At 40.6% G+C, this 19,893-nt stretch overlaps 1 protein-coding gene across 1 annotated transcript; it reads left to right on the top strand.

Annotated features, from left to right (window-relative positions):
- The first annotated feature begins 1,536 nt into the window (after positions 1–1,536).
- Positions 1,537–19,893, top strand: phf20a (PHD finger protein 20, a). Its single transcript, XM_084728481.1, has 17 exons — positions 1,537–1,583; positions 3,885–3,991; positions 7,072–7,243; positions 7,600–7,684; positions 8,131–8,207; positions 8,348–8,948; positions 9,103–9,153; positions 9,633–9,902; positions 10,734–10,925; positions 11,083–11,178; positions 11,769–11,924; positions 12,596–12,777; positions 12,913–13,012; positions 14,026–14,221; positions 15,071–15,512; positions 15,955–16,135; positions 18,568–19,893. Exons 2-17 carry the CDS (start codon positions 3,909–3,911, stop codon positions 18,708–18,710), a joined length of 3,027 nt encoding a protein of 1,008 aa, XP_084584607.1. The 5' UTR covers positions 1,537–1,583; positions 3,885–3,908; the 3' UTR covers positions 18,711–19,893.

Genomic DNA, 19,893 nt, shown 5'->3' with positions numbered 1-19,893 from the left:
GTACTTTTAAAAATGCAGGAATTTATTTTCAGCAGGCTCTGGCTGGCCTGTATATTTTACATTAAATAATTTTATTGTTTTGATTCAGCAGTGCAAAACTGTAAAGTATCTCTTGGAAGCAGAAGCAGTACCTTTCACATTTCTCAATCCATCAGCATTTCTCTGAAAGGTCTTTTAAAAAGGGGACACTTGACTGTGTTACACAATCAGACACAGAAAATAAAGCTCTAAAGACACACAGCACCCAAGAGGGCTTTTCAGTCTATTTCCCCAGAATTATGAAAGTCTTTTCATTGTGTATCTGTAACTGCACACGTGAAACTGTTAGCAAACAAATATAAGCTGCCCCCTATATATTCCATGTTATACGGCATCACCTTCACTCAATCTGCACGTATTCAAGTGTTTCTTTTCATGCACACCACTGCACAAAACCACCTGCTTTGTGTCCCTCTGTAGTAACTATGTACATGTCCACCACTGGTGTAAGGCTGGACCAGCACTGTAACCGTGGCAGCAGAGTGACTGAGTGACCTCTGTCCTCTCAGTCTGTGGGACTGGAACAAGTTAAGAAAACAGAAACAGAAGAGGAATAAAAAAAAATGACAGACTTTCAAAAGAGACATTCAGTGACAGAAGGCAGCAAAATAGCAGGCTTTATTTTCAAATCACCGTAACTGCAAAAACATCAGCCATTTAGTTAAAGAGCAGCTGTGTTTTTTTTTTTTCCATGGACAACCACTGTAATTTCACAAATAAAAAAAAAAACACACAAAACAAAACGACAAAACCAATGGTACTTTTACTTGACTAAGTTGAATCCCCTAAAACTGATGGCAAGAATCAGTCAATTTATTGAGATGTTGGTTGATAGGCATAGATAGATAGATAGATAGATAGAGAGAGAGAGAGAGAGAGAGAGAGAGAGAGAGAGAGAGAGAGAGAGTATAGGAACAGGCCATAAATGTATCACAAACAGACATTCATGGTAGTCTAAAATGGTAACCACAGTGAAACCCAGAAGTAGTACATGGAGTTTAGCTTGGTTACCCTTCATTCCTGTAAACAAATAACAGTTGATCTAGATGAACAGAGGGTGGAGCTGTCTGCCCAGTGTAGATGGATGTGAACTCTGTCACTGGATCCACATATATTCATACATAAGAGCAGCAAGTCATAGGACTGATATTGGCCTCCTTTAATAAATGTAAATGATGACAATATTAGTTGGTGTTATGGCATTTGTTAAAGGCTTGACTTGTTCAATAAGGTGAAATTAAAATATATTAAAAGTGCTTTTTAAAAAAAAAAAAAAAGTTGACATGTTTGTGAAAATGAATAAAAAGGAGACAATTTAGCAGGTCTTATGTAATAAATTATGTTATCGGGATACTTGTTGGCGCTGGGCCGTTGTACGCGCATGCGCAGTGTAGCGCCACACAGCCCGCGCCGGTGGTGAATGCAACGGGGAGAAATTCAACTGCGTGATCTAGACAGACAAGCAGAGGCGGCGGTTCCTGCACTTTAAAGGGATTACACTGTACATTTTACCTCCAACCGAGCAAAGAGTGACTGGAGAACAGGTAGGAAACCAAAATTGTACGTCTCTTTCGCTTCAGGGTTTAAATTCCCTCCTAACATCGGGAACGAGGCCCGTTTGGCGGCTGCATCAACAGAGTAGATGGTGTGGTCGGTGCCGCATGTCGGCTTTTTGAGTTCAAAACAAACGTGACGAAGTAGGTGATAAAATGTCATGTTTGTAGGTTTTGTTGTTCCATTTGTGAAGTACTGTTGTGTCTCGTTGTTCGTCGTGTGTTTTTTTCGCCGGGGTGCTTTAATTGTGTCGGTCTTGGGTCAGTTGGGGAAGTTTAATGCATTACATTTCCACGCCGCTCGCTCACAGCAGGAAAACTACATCAAAAGTAGGCCTAGCGCGAGGCCCCGACTAGGTTTGTGACTGACAGCTCATCGGCCAATCAGAAGCGAGTGTCCGGCCTACCGCAGACTCTGTCAACCAGTCGTATTTGTCTAAAGCGCTGACGTAAATTATGGTATGCATAGCGCTACGCCCACTGGTTATAAAACACCGGACAATAAAGTGATAATAGTGGTAGAAGTGGTCAACAAAAGAGTACCTGGAAGAGAGTACTTAATCGGATTAGGCTACGTGTTCTTGATGTATTTTTTGTAGAGAATATATGCTTGAAAAAATAAAGAGCGTGAGGTGCTTTTTCTCCGATTATTATACTAATACACTTATCTAGGATTAAACAAAGCATTGCAAAAATTACGTTTCTTCATGTAAAATCAGCTTTGAACGGATAATCATAGCCCCTTAATCATGGTTGTGGCATCATCGTCTCCCGGTTTGCACCCTGCCTGGGTCGCTGTCGTCTCTGTCTGGCTCTCTGTGCAGGCCAAAAAATACCCAATAATTAAAATAATGCATTTTACTGAACAGAATATTGTCCCCCCTCTAATAGTATGCTGCCTGCATCAGGCTGGTAATCGGAATCCATAGGCATAATCTTTGCCATTGTCTCCTATTGTGTCTATACGTGGGATCGGCTGACCAGAAAACACGTGGGCCGAGTAGTGTGAAGATATCCGGTTTGTAGGTTGCACTGAAAGACAGTAACTGCACACTGTCTCCGTTATGGTGAACCGAGTCAGCTGTAACCTGGACACAAGTAAGACGTTTTCATATATAATGTAGATCGTTAGTTTTTAAATACGAAAAGGCACCGATATCACAGTCTGTCCTCTGAATTCTGGCTGCTCAACAAAAGAGGCGCTGTTATCGGGTGGGAATTGAAATTTTCCATGAAGACAGAGAGATTATCGTCCTCCACCAAGCCTTTTTTATTGCAGCTGTGGGGTAGACATCAGCAGTAGACAATGTGTCTGTACTTGATGAGAATGCTCGAACAAGGATCCAAAAACTACACAGTTTAAATCAGTCGAGTATAAGCTTGGTGCATGATTGCATAATTGCCTGCCCTACTGTAGCCTGGTGGTGGGTGCTCTCGGTGTTAAGTGGAAACTATGAACACAAAGGCTGTAAATAACAATTATTTTGAGTATCAATTAGGCCAGTCTTTTAAATATTTTTAAATATTACAGTATTCCCAAACCCCTTAATATTCTAATATTCTTTATTTATTATCATAAATTACAAGGAAAAGCAGCAAATTGTTACATTTAAGAAGCTGCATCCAGCAAATATTTGACATTTTGCTAGAAGAATGACAAACGATTCAACTAATCACTTAATTGCCTCATTGTTGCAGCTCTACTGAACATGTTATTTTCTTGTACCTTTTCTTATGTTCCTTCTTGCTTCAGTAATACAGTAATACTGATATTGATTATCAGTTTGATAAAGATCCTCATAGGATAGAATCTGTGTGACGTTGTTCTTAGACACCACTGTTGTCTCAACTAGTGATCACTGAACATCTGCTATTAGTTACACATTTCACCACCATTTAAGGGGCATGGCTCACCATAATATGTATAATTTTACTTCTGCTTTACACTGTGTTGTAGTATAATACAACATATGTAATCTCTGTGTGTTTACCAGCATGGACTGTATTGATGTTCTGCTGGCATACAGTGGGAGTGGCGTATAATTACCTTTAAGACCAAAATTGCTACTTGGGTGCAAAGCTGTAATTTGCCACAGCATTCTGGTAAAATAATTGGAATTTATGACCTGAGAGAGACAAGGCTGACTTTAAGACTGTCCTTGATACTCACCTATATTTTGTACTCGGTGAGACACAATGTGTGTTTCTCAGTAGTGTACCCAAGGTCATATGGGTGTAGTTTTGATTGGTATGCTTATTGGTCCATGTGTGTGTATGTGTGTGTGCATACAGGAAGGGAGCCTTGATGTGGGCAGTATGAGTAAGACGCCCCCTACCAGAAGAGGGATAACATTTGAGGTGGGAGCTCAGCTTGAGGCCAGAGACAGCCTCAAAAACTGGTGAGTCATGGCCTCGCTCATTCCTCTCCATCTCTGCAACCGATCACTTCCTTCACTCTCTCTCTCATAAAGTCTCATTCTCTCCTCTCTGGGGCTGGGTTAGCTGTTAGCTGTTGTGTGTGTCTATTTAACATTAAAAGATTAAGAAAAGAACGTGGAAAGCCACTTATTGTATCGTTGCTCCTTTGCCAGTAAACAACAGCTGGTGATGGGTGTGTGCTCTGAAGAAGCCTTTGATCTGGATTGATAATGAAGGACAGTATAATAAATTTGTGAATTTTTGATATTATAACTCATTTTAATAGTTGCAAAATACTAAAGCTAGAAATTAAAGATTGTCCTTGTTACACATGGAAAGATGTTGATGTGAAATTGGTCTCACAATGACAACAGTGTAAGCAGCGTTTTGAATGGAGTAGTAGGCCTAGATTTTTCTGTGTAGTAACTGTTCCCCATGGAAACAGTGATACCATTCCTGTACTAGTTATTCTTAAATATAAGGTATTCATTTCATTACATTACCTCTAGTGGTCGAAGGATAATGTTTTTTTCAAAGGCTGCTGCTGACATTTAGAGAGTAGGGTGGCCGATAATGTCAATATCAAAACAAAGAAAAGTCATGTATAATTCCATTATTCCATGCACATTACAATCTAATGTACATGGTTGCCTTAACCACTAACATGTTAATTAATGAAATAGAAAAAATGATAAATTCACAGTAACTGTTTTAGATTAGATTTACTGTCATTTAGGATAACAGGAGAAACATGTTAACATTTAGAAAAGATGATGGTGAATGAAGATATTATATTAGAGGAGCTTCATTACAGAAAAAAAAATCTGCTTGTCCTATCTTAACATAAGTTTCCAAGATAGGAAAAATAATTTCTTCCTATTACAGAAGCAATTCCTAAACTCATGGCTGTGACCTATCCTATGTCAGACTTCATATCTTATCTTGACTTTGGAAGTCCTCACTACAACTGTTAACTTGATTCTTCAATCAATACTCTTTTTGTCATGCCTATATCTATGTTTAAAATGCACACAAGACTGCCTGTATCCATGACAACAGCTGTCTCACATAAGTTGTCACTGGCTAGCTTGTGAATCGACAAGAAAAGAAGGGCATTTAGTTTTAACTCTGATGAGTGAGAGGAATTCGTTGTGTCCTGGAGACAGGAAAGATCACCTTTTTTGGGAAGTTCTCACCAATTACTGAGATTTGAATGGATGGAGCATGCAGATCAAATTCAAAATTAATCATATTGGAAGCTGATGTATACTGATGTGGACAGGGAAATTTAAAGCATCAAATGGTTTGTGTGGCCTTATAATGACAATATTTTGTGTTCATATTGTTACCCTTCGTTGTCATTTCCATACACAGCTATCAACAGTGGTGCTGCTGCCATTTCTGACAGTTATTTTGAATTTAGGCCAAGGTCTATACCATCTGATTTTAGGATTCCTAACTTAAGGAATTCTTTAGTTAGGACACTTCTGCAATAGCTAAATTTCTTATCTAAGATAAGATAGGACATTTTCCTAATTGCAGTCAGGAAGCAGGTGTCTGTGATGCCAAAAATCCTAAATGTCATTCTAAAGTAAGATAAGATAGGCTTTCAAACTTAGGAGGTAGACTTGCACCGATTTCAACTTTCTTAGCCGATTCCGATTTCCGATTTTTGAGGGGTCTGACCTACCGATTCCGATTTTGGCCGGTTCTGATTTTCGGTCTTTCTAAGAACTGTAATTGACAGCATTCACAAACATTTTTGCAACTTTTCTTGTAAATGTGTTCATAATAAGACACTGACTATTAAATATTCATTTAATACTTTCTCCAAAATCATCCAGATTACAACCAGGCCTTATTATATTTTTATATTAAGATTATGAATTGGGTGAACGTGATCTCGCGAGACCATCTCGCGGGATTTTCGCGGGACGCGATTTCACGTGATCTTTTGTGGAAGCGGATGTAAACAAACCGGAGACTAACGCGGTGCAACAGTTTGAAGTAAAACTTTGCCATGAGAAAAACAGACACAGAAGTTAAAGGAGTCTGGATGAGAAAATGTTTGAGGAGATGCATCGACACAGGTTGTTTATTCTTCAGCCAGAACAGGAGGTGAGATTTTACCTGTCCCTCTGTGAACAGCAGTCTGCTGCTAGCTTGCTAACATTAGCCTGAAGTGCGAGAGAGTTTACGGCTGTTTTGCGACATTGTCAGCTGCTCTGTCTCGTTGTAGACTGTCTGTCTTCTCTTTATCCTGTTCTTGGAATCTGTCGCTGACACCATCTTCAAGCAGACGTGTCAGAGTGTGTGTAGCTGTTATCAGCGCTGTGTTGACGTCACGGTCAGTTTGCTGCGCGCATGACGTGACCATCGTGCAGAACGTGTGTGACAATGACGGGCACAGAACTGGATTTGTGACGCTGACCGGCCGGTCACCGGTCAAGGCCAGTCACGTGAAAACCGGCCCGATTCCGAGCATTGCCGATTAATCGGTGCAAGTCTATTAGGAGGTATCTGTAATGAGGACCTAGGGCTCTAAACTAACTTTCTCTCCACCATCCCAAAACTCACAAAGGTGGATAACATCATTCCACAGCATCCACAATGACAAGGCCACCTGTAGGCATTTTTTGTTAATCTGCCTTGAGTGCAGGCATCAGCTGGTGCAGTTTATCTCAAAATGCCCAATTAATCAGCAACAGATTAATGTTACTCAAACCAGTCCTGTGACGGACACAGGAAAATACCATTACTATTAGCCCTCCTATTCAATTACTGATTAAAGGACAAACCAGCTCACCTCCTAAAATGTAGGGAGTAACAGTGTGTTACTGGAGGTTGTAACTTTACTGTGTTACTGAATTTCTAATTGGTAAAAGTAATCATGCCCCCAGCACAGCATCCTCTTAAGTTGAACTTTGTCTCATGATTCATTGTGCGTTTGACATTTTCAAGATTGATTCATTTCTACTGCCTTGCCGCCTTCATGTTATGTTATGGAACCCAAATCTCTGCCTCTCCAGCCACGCTTTATTGAATCTCTTTTATCTTGTAGGTATGCTGCCACCATAGAGAAGATTGACTACGAGGGTGAAAAAGTTCTGATCCATTACCGCCAGTGGAGCCATCGTTACGACGAGTGGTTTGACTGGACGAGTCCCTATCTGAGACCCGTGGAGAGGGTTCAGCTGAGGCGGCAGGGCCTGCAGGACGACGCTCCAGTACCTGTAAGTTAAAAACGCTGTTCATGCTTGCTTTGACCTGTGTTGCGTAGAGCAATTGCAAATCAGTCCCCACTTCTGGGTTTTCTTGTGTTCCTTTAGCCTTCGTTCTACAGTGTATTTCTCACAGAGAGGTTCCCTATCTGTCTTTCTGGCTGAAATGTGATACTGAGGTTTTATTTGCATTTTGCTCAGTGGGTATCTGCTACATGTACTTGTGAGTAAAATTTGAGCACTGTCATTTTAATAAAGATGTAACAACAATGATGGTTTTGTTAGCATTTAGCTCCACCTCCTGTGATATTTTGACAGTGTGTCTACAGTTTGTCAGTCCTGAACCAAAGTCTATGTCCTCCCTTCAGGGCTTTCATGTGAATGACAAGGTCCTCGCCAGCTGGTCTGACTGCCGTTTCTACCCCGCCAAGGTCATTTCGGTCAATAAAGATGGTGAGTCTTAATAACCCTCAGATGTTAAACATTTTGTAGTTGTATATGTTTTGAGTAGAACTGTCTTAAATGTTTAAATCAATGGATTCATAATATTTCTTAAAGGTTTTCTTCTGATTATTCAAGCTGTGTGGTTTCAGTACCGTATTGTGCACTATGGAGCATAGTCTAAAATGTTAAAATGTCACTTTTGTTTTCAAAAAGGAAACTGTGGTATTTAATGGCATTCAATAATAGCAAAATGGCTTTTGTCACTGGCACAGCAAAGAAAAACTATAAAGATAGATTTGTCTGATGCACAATTACACGACTCAAAATAAAGGAATATCTCCAAGAACAAAAAGAACAATTGGATTGTAGCTACTTTAAAACTAGTTCACAATCAGCACCCTGTCAAGCTGGTGGCACTCGTGTAAAACATGGTTTACATCCTTTCTCCCCCGCAGCATCCTACACTGTGAAGTTCTATGATGGAGTTATCCAGACAGTGAAGGAAATCCACGTGAAGCCTTTTATAAAAGAGGTACATGCTCTTTATTGATCACACATATCCATAATCAATCTCACTGTTTCTCTGTGTGTTTTGTCCTCAGTCAATCATGTCTTGAATGCCGTTTACTGCTTATGTTAACTTAAATTTCTTCTTTGTCCTGCTGACATTAGAGAAGTGGTGTTGGTGGTGGGAAGTCGCGGTCCACTGAAAGGAATATGGTCAGGAGGGTCCCAAATCGCAGAGACAGACGGCCTCAGGAGAACGGTGGTCCCAAGAACAAGCGAGCCAGACGCAGCACCTCGGACCAGGAGGAGGAAAGCAACAGTGAGGACGAGGAGCGGGAAGAGGCGATGGTCAACGAGAAGAACAAGAAAACAAATGGTGAGGTAGAAGCTGCAACCATGGTCAAGCAGGAAGAGGAAAAATCTGAGCAAGCAGACCAGAACAAGCCCAAGGATGAAGAAAAGGGGACAGGGCTCACAAACGGGGTGAAGGTGGAAGACGAGGAGGAGGAGAAAAAGGACGAGAGATGCCACGTCAATGGAGAGGTAAAGACAGAAGAGGTGGAATCGGAACAGAGTGGAACAAAGCCATATACAGAGTCAACTAAGCCATACACGGAGTCGCCCGCTCAGACGTCAGCGCAGACAGAGCAGGTGACTGTCACTATGACAACCACAGAATCCAATGGAGACGTTGAGCAGAAGCCAAATGTCCAATCAGAAAGCTCTCAGCCTGCAGCGGCTGCGCCACCTCCCCAGCCTGTGAAACGTAAGTGTTATTGCAGTAAATTAAGAGAAGTGTCATCGGATCTGTAGGACTGTGAAAATGAGTAACTGAGCACAGTAAATATCACATCACGTCTGGGCATATTTTCAACACTGAAGTGAATAAACGAATGTGTTTCTTGTGCTTTCTTTGACAGCGGTAAGAAAGCAGGGCTTCCACAACCCCAACAGATTCAGCAGAGAACCATGTGAGTACAGCTCAAATCTTATTAAGGTCCAGTTTATAAATTTAGGGGGATTTTTTGCAGAATGGTAGAAATGGAATATCCCTATTTTATGAGTATATCATTACCTGTTAATAAGAATCATCATGTTTTCATTACCTGAGAATGAGCTGTTTATATCTTAAGTGCTTGCGAGTCCTCTTCCATGGAAGTTGTTATGTTTTGCTGCCATGTTTCTACAGTAGTCCAAAACAGAAAAACCAAACATTGGTTCTAGAGAGGGCTTTTCATGTGTTTTGCAGCCACCCTAGTTTCTCTGGCACATTTGAAAGCTGAGGGTGGTCCAAGTGGTATTTCATTGGTTGCAATCTATATCTTCTATATCCTCCTCTGCTGGATGCCACTAAATTTTACACATTAGTCCTTTAATTAAATACACAAATCACTTTCATTCTTAGATGTGCTTTGTTTACACACGTCACTGATGTTTTTCTTCGTTTTAGTGTACCGAGTCATCAAAAACCAACCTCCACCCGTCTTGTCCATCAACCTTGACCACAACCCGTTCAAGTGCAGTGCTCCTGGCTGCACAAAGTCATTCCGAAAGGCCAAACTGCTGCACTACCACATGAAATATTATCATGGCGAGGAGCAGCCTCTGGAGGGGGAGCGCAGCCCCACCAGGAGTGTCCAGACCAGGGCCTCTGAGAAACAGGTTACTGCCACCAGTTTGGACGGCCCAAAGAGAAGACGCACCATCTCCGCCTCTATGCGTGAGTGCCTCTCTGCTTGTATGAGCTTATTTGCTGTATCTATTTGTACTTATATATGAATGTCACTTTTTTCGTAAGTATGTTTATTGAGTTTTTTTCTTTGTAAACACAGCAATAGCATAGAGCTCTGCACAACACACGCCTACACAATCAGTATTAATGATAGTTAAAAAGATATAATGTAAATTATAAATGTAACGTAAATTAAAAACCTAAAATAATAAACATACAATAAATAATCAAATGTCAGATCACAAAGCGGTATTACAATTACGGCATCATAAGCAGTCTCCAAAAAGAGGATCTATAATTAGTCAAAGATAAAGCTTCCAAATGTTGACGGTACTTGGGAATCAGAAAAGTGAAGGTATAGAGTCCATATGTTCATGAAGTGTCCTTTTGAAGAAGCACTTCGAGATGTTAAATGCTTGATTATGTGCTCGTATGCTCCTAATTTTTGTATGTCATATGGTGGGGTAACAATAGTTTGTTTTTTGATTTCTGCTCTGTAAATTGTTTAATCTGCAAAGCACTTTGCACATCAACTTGAAAAATGCTATATTGATGATAATAATAATTAATGATAATTTTGCTATTATTTGAAATGACAGAAAAACTGTCATTCAGTTGTTTTTTCTATGATGCTCAAACAAAATGCATGTTATGCAACGACAAAGTCAGAAAAGTTGAATCATGACATGAATCACTTTTATAAATAGAAGAGAAGAATAAAACAAGACTGCATTATAAATATTGCACTTCCAGCCTTTGTTAAATACCAAGGTTTGGACTTATATTTACCCTTTTCCCTTTACTTTGGTCTCTTCTAAGACTCTGGAGCTGCCTCAGCTCCCCGTGGTGAGGTGAAGACTGCAGGTAGGCGCACATCAGCCCCCCCTGTAGTCAACACCCAGGGCCATCAGCAGAGGGCACTGCTGAGGGAGAAGAGCAAGGAGAACCAGCTGGACAGGAATGGATGCCAGCAGCAGGACAAGGACTCGGACAAGAGTTGCTTTGACATTGGTCAGTAGCACACAGTGAGAAGATTGTTTATTAAGTGGGAAAATGACTGCATTGTGTCTATAGAGTCCTACATGCTTTGTACAGTACAATCTAGCCTTTCGAATAGTGTTATCTATGCACAGACGAGGCGTAACTCTTACCACTTAATGGTCCCCAGGGTCAGTAAAAGACAAACTGAAAGAGAAACCGAAACAGAAGGACTTCCTTCGCATTAAACTAAAGAAGAAGAAAAAGAAAAAGAAGTCCAAGTCTGGTAAGAGGGGGTCCCTGGCACCAGGCCTCCTAACATATCTGCTGCTCTGCATGTGCACTCACTGTGACATTGTCCAAACGGCTCGCCTGCAAAGCATAAAGTACTCCATTCACTCCTCTTGGTGTGGTGGCTGAGCCTTTGTGTGTGGGAGAAGTGTCACATCTGTTGCTGGCCTCTGTCACTCCATTATAACAATCAAAAATCTCCAAGTCTTTTTTTTTCTTTTTTTTACAGCATAGTTTGCATTTGCTCTCATGTATGACAACTCTCATGAAAAGCAAATGTTTTTTATTATTGTGGCACTGATATTAATTAATCCAAAAACAATTTGAACACTGTTCTCTTTATTGGCATTCACATGTATGTACAGTATGTTTGGCATGCACACAATTGTATAGGGTACTTTCCACATTGGTCATGTCAGGCCTGGAACACAGGCTGATAATTAACTTTACCAAACTGATTGTCCCTGACTGTTCTTGAATCTATTTTTTGTCCATGATTGTCACCTCCTGATGGGCGTCTTGTTCAGTATTTTCAAAATTGACATTTTGTTCTACATCTGCTTCCCCCCTTCCCTGTATTAACAGACTACACAGGTAGTGAGGAGAATATTGACATCTCAGTATTGGGTCTTCAGTCAAAATTGAATTTTCCACTCAAATCCCCCCCCTCACACAATCACAAGCCTGAGGCCTACCCCAGCAGGCCAGGATACAGCTACTCAGAGCAGATACATGTGGATGGTGGGTATCTTTGTGACGGTGTGTGTGTGTGTGTGTGTGTGTAGGTGTGTGTGTGTGTGTAATTTGTGTGTGACTGTACCTGGCTCCCTCTCCCCTCCATTTTTCTATTTTCTCTGGATTCAATCCATCATGATGTTTTAGTTTGATCTGAAAATGCAGTTGCACATAATACATCATGAAAGAAATGATGAAAAGACACAAATCTCAGTGCCCAATAAGATGGGTGCTGGATCAAGAAAATGTCTAGGAGAGTTGAAACAGATCTGCACACCAAGTAGCTCTTGATGAAAGTTTTTATTTGTTGTAATGTTTCCAGCACAAGGCTCAGGTCTGAGGAGTCTGAGGAAGAGCCTTGTGCTCCAAACGTCAAAACAAATAAAAATCCATTTTAGGGGGGCTACTTGGTGTGCAGATCTATTGCATAACACCCTATGACCTGCAGCGTTAAACTGGCTGCTGTCACAGAGGAGACTAAATTTTTAATGCTTGGTTGATTGAATCCTGATCCGTTCTTTGCTGCTGCAGCTTGCTTCATCATGTAACCCACACACATTCATTAATACTCAAGTAATGCAACACATTTTGTAGAATTAAAATTAAGTTAAATCCTGACATACTGTGTTATTCCCATGAAAAACCAATACTACTACTGTTTGTCTCTGTTACTGTAGATGACGACAGCATCAGTGACTGGTCCACGGACAGCTGCGGGTGGAGCGACGATGACTTTGGGGTGGACTTGGATGTCACCACACCTCCTCTGAGTGTGGACTCGGGTGCTGTGGACACAAGCGACCAAGAGATAGTGCGATGTATCTGTGAGGTGGAGGAGGAGAATGATTTCATGATTCAGGTGAGCTGCTTGTGTCCTTTTTTTTTCCTCTCATAACACTGATAGCTTCGTATAGCCTATTTTTAAGGCATTGCAAGAGGTTTTCTAATCTTAGGGTTGCACTAATACAAACTATACATCCCTTCCCTCTCTCAGTGTGAGGATTGCTTGTGCTGGCAACATGGCACCTGCATGGGCCTGCTGGAAGACAATGTTCCAGACAGATACACCTGCTACATCTGCAGAGACCCACCAGGTGAGGGAAAAACACCACTACCTATAAATTACACGCCGTCATTGTTTAGAGTTGTTGACATCAAAGCACTCTTGTATAGCTTATTATGCAGAGAGAGCTGCATGTTTCCTCTTTCATAGGACAAAGTATTATCTGCCATCTAGTGGACAATAAAAAAATGACACAATTAACAGTGCACAGTGAGGGTTTTTAAGGAAATGTATATTTCTAAGTAACTATCTGAGAGTACATCATATAGTTATGCAGATTTATGTTGCGATTATAAAGTTCATTTCCCAAATATTTTTAAAACCATTTTATCATAAAACAGCAACATTTAAAAAAACTAAACAAAACAATTTGATGGTTTACACTGATTTCTGCCCCAGATTTTTTTATTCCTATGTATCAAAATGTAATGTCTTCTACAAAAATGCACAGAGTACCACAGGATACAGGAAACCTGGTCCTGGTGTAGCAAGCACAGCCCAGATTATGCTTCCAGTTATAGGAAGTGATGAGGAAAAAATCAGAGACGAGCCATCGATTATGCTTAAGATAAACCCCAAAGCATATTAATTTGAGCCCTTCAGTATCACAAAACAGTTGAAACTACAGTATATTTGTGCTGCAGATGGTCTTTTGCCTTATTGATTTTTAAAAAAAATGGAAACCAGATAAAACAGGCTGTAAGTATTGTCCCCTGGCCTGAACACTGCCCACCACTGTTTGTCAGCATTGATCAGAAGCTTGTCCTGAATGATACAGGCTTTTAGGGGCCTTACTAGTGTGTCCACAGTGAATGTGGAATTAAAGACCTGCTTGGCTGTACAGTAGCTGTTTTTAGCTTCAGAAAAAAAGACTTTTAAGAGACAGAGCTAACACTCTGCCAGAGTGGAGGAGTGATCTGGTCTGCATCATTGGAGCGAGTGAAACACATGGCCTATAAACCAGAGCATTGGTTAGCACCAGATCTTTTGGAAAAAAAATTCTGTCAGCATTTGGTAACATTTCAATTTGTTGATCACTCCCAGGTCAGAGGCAGAGTCTGCGCTACTGGTATGATCGCGAGTGGTTGAGCAATGGTCATATGTATGGCCTCTCCTTCCTGGAAGAGAACTACTCTCACCAAAATGCCAAGAAGATCACCACCACCCACCAGCTGCTGGGAGACGTGCACCACGTGGTGGAGATCCTCAACGGACTGCAGCTCAAGATGAGTGTCCTACAGTGAGTTCCTGTTAATTATTGATGTCCAGAGTGATTTCAGTGTATTTTGATTTTATGTTCTTCAGGGTGGTTGCAGGTTCTTAAACAGTCTTAAAGGTTTTTAATTCACTTTTACGAACATAATGCCTTTGAAAAGTCCAAGCACAAAATGCCTGTATATTTAATGTTTGGCAAAATCAAAAAGAGTTGAATTCAAGTTGAATTCCTCTTTTATCTTATAACAGTCTTTAGTTTTTTTCTATTTGTGTTTGTAAACTTTGTCCCCTGGTGACCCCTCTACTGTCTGTCTGGATGGCATAGGTGAACTTGCAAACCCTCCATCTTCAGTGGATTTACTTTCCCTATAATTTTAAGTTGCACTTACATTACAGGGCTCTAAATGACTTTCATCAGGGAATTTTCCATTCTCCCTCAACACAGTATGGCCTCATTTCAGATTCTTGAGCTGTTAATTATAGTGATTGACAAAATTTTCAACCACTTATTGTCATTTTGCTTACTTTTAATTTTGCATTGACAATAGATGTATGCATTTTTAGAAGTATTCACCTATATTTTCACATTTGGTGTTTATTTTTATTGCAAAATTGGCCATAAATTTAATTAGGCAAAACGGTGGTATTAAAGCATACAAAAAAGTCTAGCAAGAAAAGTCTTAGATTTAATTTAATTGTGGCATTAAAAAGTCCTAAATTTAATATAATATAGGACTTTTTAATGCCATATTTAAACTGTGGCATAAAAAAGTCTCAACTTTAATTAAACTGTAGCATTAAAAATGTCCTCAATAGCTTTAAATTGTGGCATGAAAAAGACTTATATTTAATTAGACATCTTGTTTCTCTTCAGGAACAATACCCACCCTGACTTGCAGCTGTGGCGGCAGCCTTGGAAGCATTTGGAAAGGTCTCGAACCAGCTCCGACTCGTGTCGTAGCAGTGACACCGCTCCATCCCCTGCGACTCCTGATGAGGACATGAGCCGAGGTGAGATCTTAATGTCCAACGCCCTGGAGAAGCTGAGCCGGGCTGCCACATCTGCCACCTCCTCTTCGTCCTGCTCTTCGTCCCCCTTCCCATCCTTCCAGGACTCGTACATTACGAGTGAACATTGCTACCAGAAACCGCGGGCTTATTACCCTGCGGTGGAGCAGAGGCTGGTGGTTGAGACTCGACAGGGCTCGGAGCTGGAGGACAGTATGAGAAGCACTGAGGAGCTGTTGGAGCGGGAGCAGCGTTACGGCAGTCTGCTGGAGACAGACAAGCCCAGATCTTCAGGCAACAGTAACAAGGTTTGACTTTTAATATTTCAAGTGCAGCCCAATCTTAAATTAATCAAAATTCCGTATGTGATTTGATGAGCACTGCTGAATATAGTTAACAAGCTCAACTTTTTTTTACCTTCCTCCTGCTGTTAAAGGCACAATCAACACATTTTTGGCAGTTTTGTACTTAAATGCTCCTTGGGAATCATCAGAGACTACCCTCCCAAGGTTAATGTACACAGTCTGGATTATAGAGTGGACAACAGAACATTTTAAATTAGAATTCAAGGCTGTAGCTCTGCCTTTGTTCAAGCACTAATCATGATGTAAATATCCCTTTGGGTTGTTTATCTCTTGTGTTCATGAATAATGTGCATTGATTTTTGCTGAAAGCTTCGGTAGAATGAGGCCTAAATCTTGTTCATTGTAATGAAAATTGTGTCTGATGATTTCACCTGAATGTCTCCAGGCATCAGTGGGCGGTTCTTGGTTCCAGGCTGAGACGAGGGAAGATGAGGGAAGAGATCCTAGTGAGGCTGCAGACAACAGTAGGCAGCATCAACAGAGACAGATCAACCTGCTGGATCATATAGATGCGGTGCAGGATGAGGTCTCACACAGGATGGACTTCATTGAGAGAGAGCTGGACGGTAAGACCTGTGGTAGTTTTGACTCTAGTTACTAACTTAGTCTCCTCAGCAGGGTAGGAAACATTGAAGTTTCTTTGCCAAAAAGATTTTAACAATGGTGAAGATGACACCTGTTTATGTCAGTGGTCTCTCAGTCCATAAAGATATATTAACAGCCAACTGTCTCATTTCACTCTGAAGATGTGCAATTTATGAAGCATGTTAACAGACTAAGACTATAAAAGAGTAACTTTGGCAATTTTCAATCTGGGCCCCTTTTTTCTATGTTTTTGTGTCTAAGTGACTGAGGACAACAATTTTTGATAGAGTTGCACCGATTTCAATTTTCTTAGCCAGTTCCGATTTCTGGTTTTTGAAGGGTCTGGCCTACCGATTCTGATTTTAGCTGATTCCGATTTTCAGTCTAAGAACTGTAATTGTCAGCATTCACAAACATTTTTACAACTTTCCTTGTAGAAATTAAATTGGATGTTCATAATAAGACACTGACTATTAAATATTAAATATTCTATTAAATATTATAAAAGTCCTCCAGATTACAACCAGGCCTTATTATAGTTTTATATTAAGATTATGAATCCGGTGAATGGAATCTCGCGAGATCATGGAATCTCACAGGATTTCGTGGGACGCGATTTCATGTGATCTCCTGTGGAAGCACATGTAAACAAACCGGAGACTGATGTGGTGCAACAGTTTGCTTCAGTAAAACTTTGCCATGAGACAAATAGACGCAGAAGTTAAACGAGTCTGGATGAGAAAATGTTTGAGGAGACACATCAACACAGGTTGTTTATTCTTCAGCCAGAACAGGAGGTGAGATTTTAACTGTCAGTCTGTGAACAGCAGTCTGCTGCTGGCTAACATTAGCCTGAAGAGCTACACAGTTTATGGCTGTTCTGCGACATTGTCAGCTGCCCTGTCTCGTTGTAGACTGTCTGTCTTTTCTTTATCCTGTTCTTGGAATCTGTCGCTGACACCAGCTTCAAGCAAGCATGTGTCTGAGTGTGTAGCTGTTATCAGTGCTGTGGTGATATCACAGTCAGTTTGTCTGCTGCGCGCATGACGTAACCATTGTGCAGAACACGTGTGACAATGACCGGCACAGAAACGGATTTTTTGACACTGACCGGCCGGTCACCGGTTAGGGCCCATCACATGAAAACCGGCCCGATTCTGAGCATTGCCGATTAATCGGCGCAAGTGTAATTTTTGAAATTGGTCCAGTATTGATCAAGATCACTGCACCTGCCTTCATTGATTTTTAACCCTTTATAACACCAAAAGTCAAACAATAACACAAACTAACAAAAACTCAGAAGTGACACAATAAGACAAAAACTAACCGATCAAGGCAGCAGTAAACCACAGAGGTAGAATTACTGTTTTTGTCAATAGAGGGTGGTCCCTTTGGATAAAGTGATACAGCAGCTATGCCAAAAAGGAGCTTAGTCTTTCTGATCTCTGTAGTGATCCTTTCCATAGTGTTGTCAAACACTTAGAATAATAGTCTGAGCCTGTCAGTGGTACTTTGACAGGTGCAGTTTCCCAGAGAAAAGACACTGCAGCTCTGCCAGCTTCTGTGCCTCACCCTCAGTACTGGACCAAAAATTTCTGTCGCCATTAGTCACTTAGACACAAAAACATAACAAAATAGGGGTTAAAAAAAACAGAAGTTACCATTTAAGGCCGAAAGTTTTTAAGAATTTCACTTCTTGTTTTGTCTTGTTTTGATTTGTTCCTACATCAGCTATGGTGGCGACAAAACATAGCTGCAAAGTGAAAAGTTATTTCTACACCATATCTGAACTTTACAAAATTGCACAAGTGTAAAAGGGTGTAATGAGGTTTGTGAATCCTGATTAATATACGGCTGAGAGCTGTGTAAAGCATATGATCTCTATGTGCAAATTAAGTGTCAGTCAGATAACACTTTTGCTTTTGATGGTGCATGAAAATATGCAGCAGTCCAGATTTTGTCATGTACAAATGACCCCTGGGCTACTAAAATAAAAAAAAAAATGAGCATGCTCAACTCAGATGTCTTTATAGTATGATAGGTGTCGAACCAAAAATCACAAAATTGCACATGAAGTTGCCAGCTATCATAAATAAGTATGTAACACTTAAATGTTGCACAGCAACAGAAGGAAATATATGTGTTTCAGCCCCAGGCTGTCCTCACTGTTTGAAATGCTAAGGAAGGCCTAAGGCTGAAACTTTTAATGTGTAACATTAATAAAATTGTTACATATATGCAAGCGCTGACGGCTTCATTTGATGTCATACTTGGGTTGTCCTGATCCACTATCCTGAAGCGCCCCCAGGTGGTGTATGCTTGAGGACAGGATAGAGTCTATGTGGGGTAAAAGAAACCTCTCACCTGTAAGCATGTGCTCACCTGTGGTTCTTCTTCTGTTTGTTCTCCTCAGTGCTGGAGAGCTGGCTGGACTACACCGGTGAGCTGGAGCCTCCTGAGCCCCTGGCCCGTCTGCCTCAGCTCAAACACCGCATGAAACGGCTGCTGACACAGCTGGGCAAGGTGCAGCAGATCGCTCTGTACAGCTCCACATGAGGGCACCAGAGAACAGCAGTGGCCTCAGTCCCCCACACAGCATGCGGAAAAAGTGCAGCGGAGGAAGCTCACCGGTGTCTGGCTGCAAAGATAACATTAATGCAAGTTCGAGACTCAGATTGTTCAGCACGTTCTCTCTGATCTGCCATCTGCTGCTGTTTTCTCCTTTTGAAAAGGTTCTGTGTGGTGGAATCCGATGCTAAAGCCAGCCAGTGTCATATATGAATACATATATGAACAGTTATGGAAAGTCAGCATCTTAAATCAGGATTAAACACAAAAGTAACCTCGTAAATGCAGGAGAAAATCCTTAGGACCATATTACACTTCTGTGGTTCCCAATGCAACTCTAAACCTTATGAATGCCTTTTGTCTGAGCTACTGCTTAAGGTTGCCCTGTCTCTCTCAGTGCACAGTGCTTTACATGCAGAAGCTTTATATTCAAAATTGCAATCGAGTTCTTGAACCTTCACGGCCTCTTTGCAATAGTCTTTCGAACTTTTTCATTTTTAAATTGTCACCGTTTTACCCAAAGTTAAGTTTTGGTCATGTGTCATATCATACTGCATTAAAACTCTCTGTGCAAGCAGTCTCTACAAATAATCTGTTCTGTTTTTGACCTCCTCAAAGGTTTTTTTTTTTTTTACTACACTGTGAAGTTATTTTTGTCTGGAATCAAAGGCATCTTATTTTCACTTTTAAACACAAGTGTGATTTCTTTTTTTCCTGTTTTGTCTTAAACTGTAATGTTCCTTTCTTAACTGTCCTCATCAGTGCACCAGTTTTATCAGTTAATCTTTATGTGTTTGTCAGTTATACCTTCAATCTAATCTTTGCATTGTTGTTGCTGTAGCACTTGACCTATGATTCACTGAAAACTGTAAACGTGGACTTGTCTCTTCTTAACCTAGCATCTTGTGCTTTGTCAGTGACAAATACTACTTAGAAGAACTGTATATTTCTTTTATTCTGTTCTGTTTCATCTGTTTATTTGCAGTATTTTGGTTTGTAAATATGTCATTCAAAAAAAAAGTGGTCTTCTGTATTGAAAACATTCTCCAAAAATCAGATATTGTATGCTACTGTACTGTAAGTGTCTGGCTTAGAAGCAGGGAAATGTCAAAAACAATGCAAACAGATTTGCTGGTACATAAATAAACTCGTTGTTATTACTCACCGTGGA

The sequence above is a fragment of the Lutjanus erythropterus genome, chromosome 2 (genome assembly GCF_056507025.1).
Source record: "Lutjanus erythropterus isolate fLutEry1 chromosome 2, fLutEry1.hap2, whole genome shotgun sequence".
NCBI classification, from domain to species: domain Eukaryota; kingdom Metazoa; phylum Chordata; class Actinopteri; order Lutjaniformes; family Lutjanidae; genus Lutjanus; species Lutjanus erythropterus.
This window is presented reverse-complemented; position numbering and strand designations above follow the sequence as displayed.

Bases quoted from the DNA above. Each gene is read 5' to 3' on its own strand.
- phf20a (XM_084728481.1), top strand. From the start codon at position 3,909: ATGAGTAAGACGCCCCCTACCAGAAGAGGGATAACATTTGAGGTGGGA. The intron at 8,208-8,347 runs GTACATGCTCTT...TGCTGACATTAG, and splicing joins TGAAGCCTTTTATAAAAGAG to AGAAGTGGTGTTGGTGGTGG. The intron at 11,925-12,595 runs GTGGGTATCTTT...CTGTTACTGTAG, and splicing joins AGAGCAGATACATGTGGATG to ATGACGACAGCATCAGTGAC.